Source organism: Balaenoptera physalus (genome assembly GCF_965194825.1).
Source record: "Balaenoptera physalus genome assembly, chromosome: 10".
Classification (NCBI taxonomy): domain Eukaryota; kingdom Metazoa; phylum Chordata; class Mammalia; order Artiodactyla; family Balaenopteridae; genus Balaenoptera; species Balaenoptera physalus.
Genome location: NC_138889.1, coordinates 109871107 through 109889373, shown reverse-complemented (window position 1 = coordinate 109889373; position 18267 = coordinate 109871107). Strand labels below are relative to the sequence as shown.

General features: G+C 62.7%; 1 protein-coding gene across 6 annotated transcripts in view; it reads right to left on the bottom strand.

The window, feature by feature from the left end:
* The window catches only part of TPCN2 (two pore segment channel 2), a 33987-nt gene that overhangs the window by 11014 nt on the left and 4706 nt on the right, over positions 1-18267 (bottom strand). For 4 of the 6 annotated variants that reach the window (XR_014268102.1, XR_014268103.1, XR_014268104.1 and 1 more), the window contains exons 2-14: positions 16297-16361; positions 15493-15569; positions 14952-15129; positions 13516-13632; positions 8653-8759; positions 8081-8153; positions 6520-6607; positions 6106-6300; positions 5470-5535; positions 4970-5034; positions 4378-4478; positions 3693-3774; positions 3433-3519 (exon numbers count right to left, since the gene is read on the bottom strand). Coding sequence is in view for 3 of the 6 variants with exons in the window: in XM_082477647.1 (XP_082333773.1) it covers positions 3433-3519; positions 3693-3774; positions 4378-4478; positions 4970-5034; positions 5470-5535; positions 6106-6300; positions 6520-6607; positions 8081-8153; positions 8653-8759; positions 13516-13632; positions 14952-15129; positions 15493-15569; positions 16297-16361 (1301 nt within the window). In the remaining 3 variants the exon portion in view is untranslated. The remainder of the gene's footprint in view (positions 1-3432; positions 3520-3692; positions 3775-4377; positions 4479-4969; positions 5035-5469; positions 5536-6105; positions 6301-6519; positions 6608-8080; positions 8154-8652; positions 8760-13515; positions 13633-14951; positions 15130-15492; positions 15570-16296; positions 16362-18267) is intronic. The other 2 variants (XM_082477648.1, XM_082477649.1) reach the window with 2 other exon arrangements.

Genomic DNA, 18267 nt, shown 5'->3' with positions numbered 1-18267 from the left:
CAGATGGCCATTGATGTTGTAAGTAACCCGTGACGGACTATCACACAGTTGTCTTAAATGTATGCAAAGCGCCATGTGAAAATACATGCATAAATTACAAGCTAATAACTATGAAAACTCAGCACAGAATGAAGGAACCTCACACATCGTGACCACGCTGGAGTGGAACTCAAAGGAGGGCAATTAGGCAACAAATACTAACGTGAAGACACCCGTCAGACCCAGCACTCCCATGCTCAGCACACCCCAGAGCCAGGACAGAGGCGCAGGGCGGTCACCGCAGCATGAGACGGACCACGCCTGCGCTGTCCCACGCAGGGGCCGCTCACTGCACGTGGCCACTTGATTTAAATTTAAATCCGATCAAATTAAACACTCGGCTTCTCTGTCACAATAGCCACATCTCAAGTGGGATGAGGACACCCACGGAGCTCTGACCCAGCCCCACACTCAGACGCATGGTCCCTCGGTGACAGACAGCCACAGCCTGACCCGGTAAGAACGTTCCCAATCTTCCCACAGTCCTCCACGTGGGAACTGGTGCCCAGAGGCCACCTGCCCACACTAGTACGGTGCGGGTGCAGAGGGAATTAGGTACCAATTCCCTCTGCACCCGCACCCATCCCTGCTGCACCCCAGAGGGTGGCTTCCTGCTTGTCCAGTGACTGCAGACCAGCTCCAGGCCGGGCAAACCGGCAAACGTCTCTGTCACCCTGTGGGCTGGACCACAACTTCTCCAAGGGAGTGTGAACCCTGGCCTTGGGGAAGGCGCCCCCTCCCAGCTCTGCTCTTCCTCAGGCATCTCCCTCACCCCTCAGGTACCGCAGAGTTTCCTCGTATCTTACAGTTACTCTTTTATCACAGTTGACACTTCTTAATGTTAAACTTCCCCTGCTAAACCCACTGTGTGGTTTCTGTCTCCTGCTTGTACCCAGACTGATATATTGGCCAAGAGAGATTTCAGCATTATCCATGATGTTTAAATGGTTACAAGAAGTATGGACTCATAGATTACCTTGTTATCAAGAAATAACGAACCTTGAAATGATTTCAGTGGTTGTCTCTGGGAAGGGGGACAGCTGGGTGGGTTTTTCTATTTTTCTCTACTACCTATAATGAATGACTGCTATGCTTTTAACCCAAAAAGCTTCTTATTAAAAGAAAAACAGACTTTCAGAAGCTGGCACAGTACCTTCTCTACAACCAGTTAGCAAGAACTGACCAGCAGTGGAGGCCAGGCTGATGCACAGGGGGTGACGACACACGGGAGGGCTCTCGTGGAAGGCTCATGTGTTCCTGGTATCAGCCTGCCTGGAGAACGCCTCTCTTCAGCAGCGATTCCAAATTCACAGGCTGCCAGGGCACCTGGGACAAGCCCCCACATGCTAACAATCAGTGAAGCACCTGCCTGCCCCCTTGCAATCAGCATTTCAGGGTAAGAGGCTGTCATAAAACCAAGGCAAGGACACCACAGCTCCCCAAACCTCTAGGACCCAAACTCCCATCTCAAATCACAATTCTGGACTTTAGACCCAGGTAGCTGTGGGAAGAGAGAACATCCCATGGACCACACTAGGAAAGGCGTGGCCAGAGCAGGGGTGTGGTTAGGGCAGGGGCGTGGCCTGCGTGTTAGACCATCCCTGAGTCTGTGCCCAGCATGTGCCCTGCTCCGCCAGTCACAACCACAGCACCTCCTTTTTGATATCATCAGATCCTGATGCCAGAAGAGGAAGGGAGAGTCGGTTTTGGAAGACCCGGACCCAGCAGCATCCTACAGGCCAGCAGGCAAGTGCCCAGGGAGAGCCTGGCTGGCCCAGTGGACCCCACCGAGCGAACCCTGAGAAAGGAGCCTGCCTTCCCAGACGTCTTCCTGCCCAGGTCAGCCTGCACCCAGAAAAGGGCTGGATCACATGACAGCTGCCAAGAGCTGCGTCCTGGGCCCAGCAAACCTCCTGCCCCAGGATGAGGACCATCATCTAGAAAGGTGCTTCCTGATTTTCTATCGTTTGAGGACCACTGTCACAGTTTCTGCAAAATCTGCGTCTGATGGCACGTACTTACTATTTCCTTCGAGTCACCTGGAAGCAGACGCTGTTGCCTAGCCTCTTCCCAAGAGAGGTACGATGTGCACTAACATACAAAGTGTCCGCCTGTGTGTCCCTACAACCATCTCCCGTGCCCTGAGGGTGCCGCAATGAGTCTGCTGCTGACAACAGACATGCCACATACGCACCACCCGGAGCTCCAGGCCCAGCAGGGCCTGCCCCCAGGTGACCTGGAAAGACCTCAGGAAAACATGTTCTTAGGAAAACCACCTCTGACCGGGGCCTGAGGCCACAGAGGCTGACCACAAGACCTGGAGAAGCTGACATTTGTTGTGGGCTAAGATGTATCCCCCAAAATTGTATTTTGACATCCTGACCCACAGAACCTCAGATGTGACTATATTTGGAGTCAGAGTCTCCTAAGAGGAAATTAGGGGGAAATGAGGTCACTGGGGTGGGGCCCTAGTCCAACGTGACTGGGGTGCTTATAAGAGGAGGAGACTGGGACACAGACACACACAGAGGGACGACCCTGTGAGGACACAGGAAGAACACGGCCATCTACACGCCGAGGAGAGAGGCCTCAGGAGGACCCAGCCCTGCCCACACCGGGATCTCAGACTTCCAGCCTCCAGGACTGGGAGATAATAAGCCCTGTTACTTAAGCACCTCCAGGCTGTGGTATTTGTTACAGAAGCTGAGCTGACTGACTCAACGGTGACACAGAGCTGCTAGGAGTCCAATCAGCAGGAGATGTCCGATTCCACCTCTTCACTCCAATCCCCGTTCGAGTCCGGCTTGGCCCTCTGAAGGCCAAGTGGCTGCAGTGGCAGCCCCTGCCGCTGCCCCCACAGTCTGCCTGTGAACAGCTCGGCTGTCTCTCAGCACCTCTGCCACCCACCTCACCCACCCCACCCCACCCCACCCCCCCACCTCCCACAAACCTGCTACGTAAAATGCAGGCGGTCCAGGGTCTTATGGACACAGCACTGAGCTGGATGCTGAGGCCCACTTGGTAACTTTAAAACTCAGTGTCAAGGACAACAAACAAAGGTTTTAGACAAACTCAGGAACCTCCCAGATTAGGACACATGGGAAGAGGATAAAAGTCTATCACGGAGACGGAGAAAACTGTCTGGAAAGTTCCTCTGGGTCAAGACAACAGTCCCTGTGGTCTGTGAATTTCATGAGGTCAACAAAATCTCCCCAAGAGCCACACCATCTCTGTTCCCACGTACCATCCTAGGGACCAGAATCCCTGGGAAGGCAAGTCCTGGCATGGTCACTAAGCGTGACCCAGATGATCAATGCCAACAGACACCAAGGACTTCCCCCTAACCCCGGGTGGCCCTGGCACTGGGCAGGTGACTCCGGTCTGGCCCGTTACCTCTTTAATCACCCTTTTGTCAAACTCATCGAAGAGTTTCTGAAACTCGTCGGCTGACAGCAGGTCCCCACTGCGGGAATGCAGCTTCTGCAAAGCAGGAAAGCACTGGTCAACCAAGAAGCTAGGCTGAGGGCAGGAGGGGGGAGCTGCCCCTGGCCCCACCCGGACTGGGCCAGCCCAGCTGATCCGCAATGACACCCACTTGACGCCCGGAGCCCAGAGGCGCTGGCAGGGGAAGGCGGGGGCGGGGGGGCCGGTACCTCCATGATGGCCTGTTTGCGGTCACTACCCAGCTGGACTTTCTGAAGCACCTGCAGGAAGTCCTGGGGCTTCACCCCGACTCTGTGGGGAAAACGCCCCCCCGTGAGCCCAGCCAGATCAGCACCCTCGGGCGCCCCAACCTCTGGCCTGAGCAGCCCCGGGCGATGACAGGGCCTCCAAGAAGGAGCGCCTCATGGTCCTCCTGTCTCCAAAACCCTGAGACCTCATCTTCCGCCTTAGAGAGGAGCAGCTGAAGCTGGGAAGGGGGTGCAATCCGACAGGCCCCGCGGCTAACGAGCAGGGGGCACTGAAGCTTCCCCGGTGACACGGCCTCCAAGCCAGGCGGCAGAGTCGACATGTGTCCCGAGCCCCTCTGGTCCCAACACACAGGTCACAGCACCAGGGTGTGGGAAGGGTGCCCCTGGAGGGGGACAGGTCAGAGCACACGGCCCCTCACCGGCCAGGGATCTCCAGCGGGTCACGAGGACACACGAGTTAACTCAGACGCAAGGACCACGGAGAGAAACCCTGGAGCCCAGGGACGTCTTCGTGATCACAAAGGAGGCTTGCAACCCGCTGCCAGCAGGGAGCTCGGCACAGACTGGGCGCTCAGGAAACATCCCCCCCATGAACACCCCCTCCCAGAGCAGCCCCAGGGGAAGAGGGCCGGAGCCCCACACTCACCCCTCGGGGTGGGCTTCTCCCTCTGCCGTCATGGACGAGAGGACCTGGTAGGCAGCCCGGATCCCCAGGCGCCTCCACAACAGTGAGGTCTGCAGAGACTTCTGCAAAGAGTATGGCTCTGAGGGGCTCGGCTCAGCCCTCTCCCCAGCCGCCCAGCCCCTTGTCCTCGGGCAGCCCCCGCCCACCGGCAGCCTGGGGAGCAGCTCCTTGCCCCGTGGGCATCAGGGGACAACAAGGGCTGGTCCTGCCGACAGCCACTCGCTGTGTAATTCACTAAGGTATGCGTTTCTTCTCAGCAGATTTGGGGTCCCTGGCCCCCCTGCAAGGTGGGTTTGGGGTCACTGCAAGAAGACTGCAGCTCCCTCTAGAGGAGGCGGGGCAGGGGAGGGACCCCAGGGTGACGTTGGGGACAGCACCGCCTGGGGGGCAGGGAGGGAGGATGGGCCCAGTCCCCCTCCCCCACAAGAGGGAGCCGGGGCAGTGCTGAGACCACTGCGGACCCTGTCCCCCCTGCCCCCCGCTGGTCAGCTCCCCGCCAGGCCTCCAGGGACAGCTCCCCTCACAGCCGGGCAGGGTGGGCAGCTCAGCTCACCATCAGGTAGCCCCGGAACTGATTGTAGATGATGGCCGTCAGCAGGTTCATCAAAAACAAGCTCCCTTGGAGAGGAAAAGGCCATGGTCAGTGGGGACCCCTGTCAGTGGGGACCACACGGGCAGGGGCAGAGTCTGGAAGGAGCACCAGCGATGGGGGCCCAGAGGGTCGACACGGGCATAGCAAGAAGGTGAGCAGCAAGAAGGGCCCAGATGGGCAGAGACAGGGCCTGGGGCCTGGGGGCCTCGTCTGCGGATGGGAGTGCCACTCGGCCTGCCCAGCAGGGGCACTCAGGACAAGTCATCGGTGGTCACGGAATGAAAACCACGGACGGGCCACAGAGAGATGAAGTCACAGGACTGGGGAGGTCAGGCCGAAGTGCGGTCACAGGGTTAGGGGGTCCACTGAGGTGAAGTTGCAGGATCTGGGAAGCACACCCAGCCCCGAGTTTTCGGGATCTTGTCTGCCCCACGTGACCCTGCAGACCTGCCCAGACTCACCTATCAGGGTGAAGGCTATGAAGAAGATGGCGTAGAGCCGGTTCTTGGAATAGGCAGGAATCATCACTGAAAGAAATTAAAGGAAATAAAACACACCCACAGAGCCAGCGTCCAGTGATTCCCTTCATGGTCTCACACCGCTGCCTTCTCAACAGAAAGGCGGGCCCCGTGTTAGGAGAGCTGGGAGGTGTTCTCGTCCAACTCTGCCCCTCACGCCTCTGCGTGCACACCCACGGGGACAGGGGACTCACTGCCTCTCAAGGATGCTCATCCTCTAGGCTTCCCCACGACCACGCCTCCCAGACTGGAAGTTCAGCTCTCCCTTGGGTGACCCGAGGACTCACAGGACACGTGGGGACGGTGCTCAGGGTCCCGAGCGCAGCTCTCCCCAGGTATGAAAGCCAGTGGCTACCCTCCTGGGAGGGTCTCTATGGTCAGTGACCATCCGAGCCCAAGAAGAAAGGCCTCAGCCAGGGCGGCCAGGCCACAGCTGAGCCCCAGAGGACCGTGACCACCCCATCCTGGCCACATCCCCGGCCCGAGCAAACAGAGGCCCCCTCAGCAACCCTGACACAGTGAGTGTCACAGCCACCGGAGACCCCAGGGCCTCTCCCACGCGGTGCGGCCAAGCCTCACCCCATGGCTGGGCCGCAAAGAGGAGACCACCAAGGGCCCCGCTGAGCATAGCTTGATCCGTCACCACACAAAGAACACCGTCCGTCTCTAGCTTCTCAGGACGCAGAAGACGAGGGGAAGAGGACAGAGGAACAGAGAAAGAAAGCTGGAAAGGAAAGGGAAGAAAACGGGAAAAAGTAGGAGAGAGAAGGGAAACTAGAAAAAGAGAAAAAGAGAATCAAGAAGGAAAGGAAGGTAGGAGGGAGGGCTCCAACATCACACTTTGATTCCCCAGCTCTGGACAAAAAGGCTCTAGGGGCTCCCACCCCCTGAGCTGGGCCCCCAGGCTCAGCACTGACTCCGCCCCCGCCCCGCCCCCGCCCCGCCCCGCCCAACAGGGCCCCCAGCCCAGCCCCACCCTCCCGCGTCCCGCACCGTCAGGGTTGTTGGCGGTGGTCAGCAGCACCAGGAGGGAGGTCAGAGCCTCGGGCAGGCTGCGGAAGTGGGCCAGTCGCTCCCTGTCCTGCAGAAGCAGATGTGGCAGCGCTGAGGTGCCGGCTGGGCCTTAAGCCACCAAAGCCCAGGCCCCGGACCCAGCAAGCCAGGACCACCCACCGAGGCTCAGCAGCCCCAGACCCGCACCTCCCCATCACCTCCCAGCGGGCTCCGAGCTGGAGGCCGGACAGGACCTAACTCAGGACCTCCAGGCCCAAGGGCCAGCGTCCGGGGATGCCACACACCCACACGGACACCAGCCACCGGAGCAGGTGAACAGCTCTCGGCCAGCCCGGCAGAGAGCATCACAGCCCAGACACAGAGAGGGCCCACGCGGGGGCCAGCCAGCCCGCTCTCAGCCAGACTCTCCACACGCTGTGCCGTGTGCCTTACACCCAGTGTGGATGGAAGGCGTGGCGCCCAGACACACATGACCACCTGATCACTTAGGGAGCCTGGCCAAGCCGCTTTCCCAGCTGCCGCCCGAGGGCCAGCCCTCCAGCAGACACCCTGGAACCCTCAGCGTCCCCAGGTCAGAGGCCCACCCCAGCCCCCCTCGCCCAGTGCACCCACCCTCCCTGTCCTGGGCTCCGCGAACAGCAGGGTCACTGGACAGACACGCGGGGCCTGAGAGTCTGTTAGCCAGTCCCACCTCACAGCCTAGGTGCCCCCGACACGCAGACACGCACACACACACACAGCACCCACAGAGATATACAGAGACACACACGCGCGCACACGCGCACACACACACACGCACACACACACGCGTGCGCGCACACACACACACACACACACGCATGCGCGAAGCAGAACTCCTCCCAGGGGTCTGAGGGATGGTCTTCGTCTTCCCTCACGGGCAGCAGAGCCACAACCCCCGAGTGTTGCCACGAACTCACTGCAGACCGGCCCTGGCCAAGCACCGGGCACAATCCCAGGACAGAGGTGCACGACAGCCCCGCCGGGACATGAGGAAAGAACACGGGACGGCAGATGCAAGGCAGGCCCCACGGGTGACACCTCCGCACAGCAACAAGCTGCCGGGGGCCGGGCAGCAGGGCGGGGCTGGGAGGGAAGGGGGCCCACGCGGGGAGGGGAGGAAGTGGTGGCAGGTGCCCTCTGGAGAGGCGAGGGGCCATCCTGATGGCTAGTCTGAGGGGCCTCCGTCTCAGTGAGGTACGGAGAAGGCGGGTCAGCAACCGGCCCAGCAGAGAGGGGACTTGGGAAGGGGAGGAAGAGGCAGCTAGGCAGAGCCGAGCAGCCAGAGCCCAGGAGGCCCGGGGCGGACACCCTGGAGATGTGGCCGCTTGAAGAAAGATGCCTGGAGTTCAAGTGGGCCACTACTGACCTCCTGGTGACGAGGCGGGCGGGTAGCCTAACCTGGTCCCCATCTCTGCCGGCCCGAGAGCTACCGGGCGGATTAACCAGGGGCCGCGCTGTCGATCACCCTGCAGGGAGCCTGCCCGGCTGGGAACAGGGCAGAGCGCAGAGCGCACGGTACCTTCTTGCCGGGGAAGAGCAGCATCCCAAACACGGTGAAGAGACACAGGTGGATGGCCAGCAGCAGCCCAACGCTGGCGGCGAGAGCGGCACTCAGCGCAGGGCAGACGGGGCTCCAGGACAGCCGACCTGGCCGCGCAGGGAGCTCCCGCAGCCGAGGCCCTGGGCCAGGTCCCTCCTCCGCCCCAGACCTGCCGCCCTCCCGCCCAGGGGTCCCGCTCAGCGGAAAAGCGCAACCCCAGGGGAGTGTCCCAGGGGCCTGGGAGAGGCAGCGTCCCAGGACCCCCGGACTCTCAGAGGGGAAAGGCCGCTTCCATCAACCTGGGCCGGACGGGAAGGGTCATCCACGTGAGTCATGGGGGTGGGGTGGGGGATGGCGGGGCGGGGAGGGGTCAGAGCCAAGGTGGGAAGTGCCCGCAGGATGCAGCAGGGGGCGGGGCTCAAAGCAAGGTCATTTAGGGGAACGCCCTGAGTGTGAGACAGAGACCCCCAAATGCCCACCCACCGGCCTCCCCAGCTCAGGGGAGGGGAGCCCCTCCCAGCTCTGCCAGCCCACCTGGCACCGGAGCCCACCTGGCCATCTCTGGCAGCGACCACCTGATGCACTTGAGCGTCTTCTTCATCATGGAGGAGTTCTGCATCAGGAAGAAGGGGCGCAGGAGCCGGCGCACCCGCACGGGCTGGAAGAGACCAGGACCCGGGACCCTGAGAACAGCCACTGCGGGCTGGCAGACGGCACGCAGGCCCAGAGGCCCCACGCTCTGCACGAGGACGGCCACGGCGCCCGGTCTGCGGGCTCCCAGCGCGCCCGGCCTGGACCTCACAGGCTCAACACACTCCCCGCTCCCTCCCGGGGCCCAGCTGGGAACCCCCGCCCCCAGACCTGCCAGCACCGGGAAAGGGGGGCAACCAGCGTGCCTCTCCAGCACCCCACTCCTGCTCTGGCCGCGGCCGGGCGCCCTGCACTTGTCTGTGAAGCCGGCTGTCCTGCCCTCTGGGGGCTCTTCAGGCCTCCTCTCCGCGGCCCCCAGCCCCTCTGCTCGGCTCCAGGCCTCGGCCTCCAGCACAGATGGACAGAAACGGAGCAGGAACCCCACACCTCCACTCACACACACACGTGAACACACACACGTGAACACACACACACGTGAACACACACATTAACACACTCACACACGCGTGGACACACACGTCAACACACACGTGAACACACACATCAACACACACACGTCAACACACACATTAACACACTCACACACGCGTGGACACACACACGTCAACACACACACGTCAACACACACGTGAACACACACGTCAACACACACACGTCAACACACACATTAACACACTCACACACGCGTGGACACACGCGCACGTGAACACACACGTGAACACACTCACACACGTGAACACACACACATGAACACACACACACACACTCCTTCCTCTCCTCCCTCCTGTCACAACCCAACAGCCCTCCTCCCCGTGCTCAGGACCCCGGCCCCTCAGAGTCTCCCCTCAGGGGCCCTTCCTCCCTCCCCAACGTGGACACAAACACCACGTGTTTTCACAACAAAAACGACACTCACCCCTTTGTTCGCCCGTTTCCCGCTCCCACCCCAGCCAATCTGTCCTCCTGTCCAAGGGCAGGGGACCCACCTGCGGTGACCGCCAGGCCTCTGAGCCCAAGGTCACCTCCCGTCCTCCTGCCTGGATTGGCGGCTGCCTCGCCCCCCGCCCGGCACCCTGGCCGCCTCCTCTGTGCCCGACCATGTGCTGGACGCCCTGAGCCCCCACCTCCCCGCTCTCTGGCCTCACGCCTCAGGGGACATATGCGTCCTTGGGATTTTAAGGGTCACAACACGTTCAATCTCCAACCCAAGCTGTCAACTCCAGACACGTCTGAATGGACATCTTGTCTCAGAAACATGAGGCTGACGGAGTCACCTCCAGGCCCAGCCCTCCAGGGCTGCCTGGAGGCCCAGGGCACCCACCCCTCCCCGTCCCACTGGCTGCCGCGCTCGGCACCCCCATTCCCCGCCCCCGCTCAGCGGGCTGCTTGCACCCGGCCCTTCCGTCCCGCCGTCAATGCCACCTCCGGCGCTGCATGGGCGACCTGCCTTCTCGCCACCCGCCTCAATTTTTTTTTCCCCGCACACATCTGGTGCTTCCTGGTACCGTCAGCCCCTCTCACAGCAGAACGAGGCCCTGCCAGCAGCAGCGCACAGTAGGCCCTCAAAATGTCTGCAGCGTGAGCGTCCCAAGGACTCACTCGGCCTCCCTGGGCTGCACTCGCCCTCAGAAGGGGCCCCGGCTGCCGACAGGACTGAGAAGGGAGAAGGAAACAGCGGTGAATGGGCGAGGCTCAGGGGTCTGTCCCACTCCCAGGCTGAGGGACCAGTGCCCCAGCTCACCCACGACCCGCTCGCTGCCCCTGGGCGAAAGCTCCAGTCTCGGGGCCCATATCGGGAGTCTTTCAGCCCGTCCCCCAGGCCGAGCAGGAGCTAGAGGTCCAGCCGCACCCACTCCCCGGGTTCTGGGCCCTCGCCTGTAGTCAGACACAGACCAGAGCACGGCTTCTTCCAGACGCAGTAACCCCACCCAACCCAACCCACCGAGGGCCTTCCCGATGGCTGGGGCCACATCACTGCCACGGATGCAGGGAACACATGTGAAGGGTGGGAAGACGTTCCCACGTGACCTGCCTGCAAGGAGAGCCAGCCCAGTGCCAGCTAAGCCCCTGGCGAGGCTTAAATCACACCGAGAATCACAGCCTAGGCCTCTGAGCCTTTAGAAAGAAGCTACCAACTGATCTGCAGAGAACTAGTCTCTTATGAGAAACAGCCACGGCAGTCACGACCACGGCCCATCAGCTGACCCGCAGACCATGTGTGACCTGACCCTCCAGCCGCAAGGCTGGGGAAGCAGGACTCCCTCAGGTGCAAAAGGACAGGAAAGACCAGACTGGAGCAGGTCAGAGGCCCCCGTCCTCCTGCAGGCCCCAAGGCCGGGGGAGCTCTTGAAGACGAGCCAGCTGGCCACGGAGAAGCACCTTGGGCTTGGTGTGCAGACCGTTCTGGGTGATGGGCCAGTCCCAGGCAGAAGTGGATGGCGTGTGGCGTTACAACCTCCACGGGAAAGTCCCCGAGAGACGGTCCCACAGGGGGAGCTTTACAGAGGGCACGGTCCACCCTGGACGGACCAGAAAGGTAATGACTCCCAGGGGGTCAGGGCCATGGAAAGAACAGCCTGGCCGCCTGGGGACGAGACTGTCCGAGAGGACACGTGTGGGTGGGCAGAGAGTGCCCCCACCACGAGGCAGCAGGAGGCGGCTCTCTGGACAGATGACACGTCTGTGGATGTCCTCAGCCTCTCCCCTGGCCACCCCGCACCGATCTCCACAGGCCACAGGCAAAGTGGCCACAGAGCAGGGACGGGGGTGACGCCCGGGGCCAGCCACATGGACCCCCCCACCCAGGCCACTACTGGGGGCCCACCCTGCCAGAAGCAGAGCCCAGAGCCAGCCCCCAGGCGGCCCCCGCGGGGACCCACCAGCTCCTCCCCAAGCAAGGCCCTCAGCTGTCCTCAGCGCACATGCAGGCGGGCGGGTATTGGCTCTGCCTGCCCTGCCCTCCATGCCTCTCCCAGGACCACCATCTGAGCCTCAGGACCAATGCTGCATCCAACCGGGGCACGGCCCACAGCTCCCACCGGCCTTACCACGGCCCTACCCCGAAGCAGCTGGCCTGTGGGAGGGCCTGGTGGCCTTGGGGCGGGGCGGGGGGGAGAGGGGGACAGCCCTTGTGGGGTGGGAAAACCAGCAGGGGCTCTGAGCACTAGGACAGAATGGGAGCAGCTACACCTCCACCCCCCACCCCACAATCCCGGGCCCTGCTGCTCTGGAAGCATCCGCTGCCGAGATGCTTCTACCAGGGACGCACGCTGGGCCCACTGGGCTGGACCACAACTGTTCATGAGAAGAGGGTTGGGGGCCAGTGTGGGCAAAAAAGCTCCGATTACCAAGGACAGACTGGGGTGTTGCTGCCCAGAGGGGCAGGGAGGTCTGCGTCCAACATGAAAACTTATCACAAAACTCCAGTAATAAAAAGGCAGGACCACCGAGGACCCAGGCCCCTCGGGAAGGAAAGTCTGGGTCCCCGTACAAGGGGACCCAAGGCATGTGGGGCTGGGGCAGGGGGCAGCTGGGCTCCTGGGCCACGAACCAAACAAGGCCTGCGGGTCTTCATGGCCAGTTACACAGACACAGGTTTGTATACAGCCAGCCGTGGCCCTCTTTCCCCTCCCCCTCCCCCTAATCGCACGCAAGGCTCCTTGGTGGTGGTGAGGGTCACAATCCAGCCTTAAAGTGACAAATGCTCAGGTGACATGAGACGGTCACTCAGAAGTGGAGCCGGCGGTGGTTAGGCTGGTGTCTGTCCCATTTCTGGGGGCGGGTGAGGGCCTCCTCCTTGGTACGAAGAAGGCAGCATCTTCTCAGGGAGAAGCATGTGCCGTCGTGCTCCCACAGAGCCATGGCGGAGGCACGGGGACTGCAGGGGGCACTGCGCCCTCCACCCGCCCTGCGACCCTGCTGTGAGCTGGGCCAGGACCCGCCACTGACACCTCTCCTTCATCGGCCGCCCCTGCCCAGCGGGAAGGAGGCAGGAGGCACGGGCTGGGGACCCGCTGGCTCCCGTCATCTTGCTGCTCCCGCCGGCAGCACCCAGGGCGTCCAGCCTCCCCCTCCTCCAGCACCCCCAGAACCAGCATCATGGTCACGCCTCCTGGAGGAGCCAGCACCCCCTCCCCAGAGGGCAGGGTCCCAGCTCTCGGAGCCCCTCCCGTGAGCTTCCAGGTTCCATAACCCCAATCTGCTTCCTTTCCTCCCCTAGCCCCAGGTTAGGGGGGCGGGGGGTTGCTGCCTGCAGTTCTGTGTTCACTGGGCCCCCTTCTCGATTTCCTGCTTACTCAACCCCTGTCTGAGGCCCTATGTTAAATTCTCTTGACTAAAGCACCTGATGGGCTTGTGTCCCCAACCAGCCCTGATGGCTAAGGATGTCCCCAAACCAACCGCTCCCAGCTCTGCTCTATCAAATCACAGGGCGATGCTTCTGGGTGTTTGGGGGGAACAAAGATGCTGTCGTCAGCAAGGCTGAGGGCTGCCAGCTCGGCTGAGGCAGGGCAGGAACCCCGGAACTCGCCCCCAGGGCCCCGCGCCTCACCTAGGCCTCAGTGTCTTCATCTGCAAGATGGGGACAAGGCTCCCTGGCCCGTGGGTGACTGACGTGCTCTGGAGGGCGGGCAGAGCCGGGCAGGTGGGCCGGACGGATGCAGGGCCTCGGGACTCCCGCCCACCGTTCACCTGGGCAGCTGCGTCCCCCCAACCCCCAGAGCTCCCCGCCTCCCCCCCTCAGAGCTGCCTCGCCACCTACCTACCTCCTGACAAACGAGGCTCAGCGACACGATCCAGTCCACGAGAGACACGAGCAGCACCACGAGGTAGGCCAGCAGCCAGGGGTTCTTCTGAAACTGGGCCCACCCAACCAGGTAGCTCTGCAAGAGGGGCGCGGCTGAGCCGGGGGCTGGCCACACAGACCCCGGCCGGGCAGCCGGTCTGAGGCCCGCGATGCACACGGGCGAGGCTAGGCAGCCTCAGCGAGCAGCACGGTCCCCGTGTGACTCAGAGCAGGAAGCTGAGCAACGGTCAGGAGGCCCACGGTCCTCGCCCAGCCTGCTCGTGACCCCGGGCAGCTCGTGACCCCGGGCAGCCCGTGACCTCGGGCTCCGCACTGACCTGCTCCAGCCCGTGTCCTCGTAGGTAACGGGATCCCTGCCTGTCCTGCCTACCCAACCACCACTGTAGCTTGTGCGTAGGAGTCGTTCTGGAAAAGACTACGAATCTGAGCAGATGCTCGGGGATGTGCCTTGGGAAGGCGGGATTTTTGTCACCTGTTCGGCTGCACCTAACGGCCCTTTCCCATCACTGACCCCCATCACTGATCCCCGCCAGAGGTCACAGCTTGCAGATAAAAACATGTGCTCTCTCTCACATTTTGAGACTTCCCAAATGGACCAACCATTCCAAACAGGCTAACGAGAACTTCTAACCAGTTTCAGTTCCAGTTTAAAAACCCCCAGACCTCCTAACCACCTTATAGGCTAAAAAAGAAGAAATAAGAAACTGCGGGGGCCCTCAGTCACACACACATGCACCAACGCTCACCCACGTCCCTCGGGGTCAGGCCACAGAGGCCAAACCACCCTGCAAGGGGGTGCCCTGCAGGCAGGGTGTGGACGTGCACGTGGGCCCGGGGCCAGAGCGATGGAATCGCTGTTATTGGTTAGAAGTGACAGAAGGCGTGGCCAGTGGCACACCCTGCATCTCAATGGGAAGTCACTACAGCTCTGAAGCCCTGACACAGCTCAGCTTGGCAAGCAAGGCAGGGCCCACCTCCAGCTTCTAGAAGGACCCAGAGCTGCACACGGCCTGGGGCGGGACAGTAGCCCCTCCGCCCCAGGCCAGCTCCTCCCCTCCGGGCTTCTCCTCTGGGGCGGGAGCGTGGGCCATGGGGAAACGCCCGATCCCCTCTTGTTTAGTGGGGGTCCCTCCCCACAGCAGCACTGCCGGACCCTCGGCCACTCTCTCCTGGGGTCCCGCGAGGCTGTGCGCCCCCGAGGGCTCGGCCGTCCCCCGTCGATGGTCTGGGACGGGGAAGAGCCGTCCAAGAGGCAGCCTAGGCCTCTGCTCTGTGGGTCGAAGCGCACAGTGGGACAGGCAGCTTGCTCCAGGAGCGCGAAAAGTAAACCCAGGAAGCAGCAGCCGGGCCGGGAGGGCACGGGTCCCAACCTCAGCACCTGGGCAGCCCCCTCACCTTCACGGAGACGTCGGCCACGAAGACCAGCAGGCAGAGTGCCTCGACGCCCTGGGTCAGGCCGCAGGGCGGCTCCCAGGGGGCCGAGCGGTAGCGCACATCAGAGGTGCTGGTGAGCGAGGAGGGGGTCTCAATAAAAGCCAAAACCAGGATCAAGAAAATGGTGAAGCTCAGAATCCTGGAAAAGGGACCAAAACTGGTCAAAAGGCAAGAACCAGCCACACTCTGGGGCCAAAAAAGCAGATAAGCAGGCGGGACGCCAGGAAGGCAGCAGGGCAGGTGCCTCGGGTCCAAAGGCCGGAGCCCACACTGCCTGCTCCGTGGCCACTCGTGTGTGCGGTCAGATAACACGTAGCAGTGCAAAACTCAATTGCCATGGCTGGCCGGAAGGTTCTGGAAAGGAACCCTCACCGCAGAGGGGCCGGGCTCTGCTCCGATAAGGAGGGGAGACGGCGGGGAGGGGAGCCTGCCTGCCCCCCGAGACCAGCCCCCTCCCCAGGCCCGGCTGCGGGGGCCCCGCGGCGCGCGCGTGCGTTCTCACCACTGGCTCATGCTGGAGTAGTACCATTGGTACAGCCACAGAGACCTGGCGTCCACGCGGTGGTTGATGGAGCGATACTGGAAGTGAAGGTCATGCGGGGCGCGTGAGGGTCCCGTCCGTGCCACACGGCACAGCCAGCCCCGTGCAGGGCACCCCTCTCGCCCACGACAGGCCCGAGGCGGGGACACAGGCTGGGGATCGCAGGGTCCACCTCCACTCAGTACAGGGACCAGGGGCTCGTCGGGACCCAGCAGGGTCAGACCCTCCCAAGCTGCAAGGTTTCCCCAGGGCCGGCAGGTGGACGGACACGTGCTGGCTGGATGCACAGTTGTGCCCTGTCTGTGAGGCTCTCCCCTCCTCTGTGCAAGGCTGATCCCCCCCCCCACCTCAGCTGTGTCACCACGCAGGACGCCCCCAGCCTCATCCCCCACGTGGGGCACTGGTGGCTTCTACAGTCTGTTTCCCTAATTAAGCCTGTGTGTCGTCTGCAGGCGGGGGAAGGTCTTGCCACCTTTGGGCATCTTTCACGGGACCGAGATCAGGGCAGCACACGACAGGCCCTCGGCAGGTGGTGAATCGGTGAAACGAGGGACGAGGGACCCAGAAGAGCACGCAGCACGTGTCCTCAAGGCGGACTCGCGGGGACCGTGCCCCAAAGCCCAGTCACCGCAGCTACAACGACCACACGGTCCAGCAACCGCAGCCCTGGCCCCAGGATGGCAGCAGTGAAGGGGCCAGTGGGGCAGCCATCGCGCGGTCCCCACGAGCCCCAGGGACAAGCCGCCGGGAGCAGGCGCCGCCCACCTGGATGGCGTCTTCGATGAAGACCACAGCCTGGTCCAAGCACAGATCCCGCCTGGCCACGGCACCTGCGGGCGGAGGGGACACGTAGCGTGAGGAGGGGGCTCGGGAGGCGCTCACCCGCTACGGGGCCACTGAGAGCAAGGCAAGAACCCGGCTGCATTCTTCCCAAGGCTCTGGAACGAGACGCCTCTCGCCTCTTGCCGGGCAGCGCGTGTGTGCACGCCCACAGGGCAGGACCCCCGAGGGCTGGGCCCCAGGTGGGGCAGGGTCTGAGCGTGGGCTCCGGGCCCAGAGGAGAAGCAGTCCCCACCCCCTGGGGTGGAGTGGCAGAGGGCACAAAGCAGCCAGTGAGACGGAACCAGGCTCAGGGGGCTCAGACCCCGCTTCCCCACCTACTGGCTCAAAGGCTGAGGGCTGTGGGCTTAAGCTCACTGTGCCCATCTCCCCCTGTCAAATGGGAGTGTTAACAGCCACACAGCTTGGCCCCCAGTGCAAGTGCAGGACTCCCCAGGGCCGGCCCGGCGCACAGAACGTGCTCAGGGCCACCCTTCTGCCCCGTCCCACCACCGGCCTCCAGGTGACCTTTGTCAGGACGCTGCACCCCAGCTTACGCAACTGTAAGACGGGGCAGCGCTACCGGCCTACCCCCTCACCAAACAAGATCACAGATTTAACACTCACACAGGAAGACGATATCTAGAAGCTTGAGGTGCTGCGTGACCCTCCATCAAACACTGAGCACTAAGAAGGACCTTCTGAGGCCATCGCGGCCCCCTGCTTGTGTCACGGGCCCACGGGGCCAGGCGACCGCAACCGAGCCACCCCGAGGGTGGGAGCCGAGGGAACCTTCACCAACCAGGGACTGGGGTCCTCGGGGCCAGGGAGGCTGCGGTGGTGCAGGTGCCTGACTACGAGGGGCCTTCAGGACAAGTCACGTGGCTCAAACCTCTGGTCTGTCACCTTGGCCTAGGGTTCTGCCCACCGCATGGTGGGCAGCTCTGCACAGAAGCCTGATGTAAAGGGCCAAGAAAGGCACGAGGAGCCGCAGCTCACAGGACAAAGGACCCCCCAGAGAGGCCCCAGAGAGGGTGCAGCCCAGGCCCCTGGGGGAGCAGAGCCCGCGCACAGCCCCCAGCAGCTCCCAGATCCGGGCTTGGAAACGAGGTGAACGGGCCTGTCACCATTTCTGTTGAAGATTCTACTTTCACATCTGCCCTTGAGCCCAGCAGCTGCCCAAACCGCCCTTAACCGGTACCGAGAGATGCAGAGAGGCCGAGGCCAGAGGCGGGGGAGGCCGGGCACCTGGGCAGAGCTCCGGGCCCCTGCCCACTCTGCCTGCCAACCCCAGGGACGCAGCTGCCGCTGTCCTCAGGGCCCGGGGACCCACCGGGGACGTGGGGGACCCTGGACAGAGACGGGGGGCTGGACTCTGTCCTGTCCCTGCCGTCACCTTGCTGTGTCACCAGAACCAGCACCCTCCTCCGTCTGGGCCTCAGATTCCTCCCCTGGACGACCTCCATGCTCACGTGAGGCGCCGAAAAGTTCTCCCACGGAGGCTCTGAGGGTGGCGACTGCCTGCTTCCCCTGGAAGCGTCCCGGGAACGCTGTGATGTGAAGGCACCCTGTTTTGTTCCCTGCTGTACCCACAGAGCCCAGGACAGCGTGGGGCTCGGCACACAGCAGCCCCCAAGTCCCACTGATCGACTGAGTGAACAGCCGAGGGGAGCCTGGGAGGGCAGGGTGGTCTGAGGGGCCGCAAGAGGCCCCATGTCACCAAATCCCCAGGTGAGAATGGAACTCAGCCTGGAGAGATCCAAGGAGACAAGCTTCCTGGATAAGCAGAGACAGGCAGCCAGGGCCCCCAGAGCTCGCTCCAGGACCAGGACCGGGTGCGGCGGAAGGGGCTCCCTCTGGCCACCCGGTCCTCAAGGAACCAAACCTCAGGACACCCCGCTTTGTGGCCCTGACACC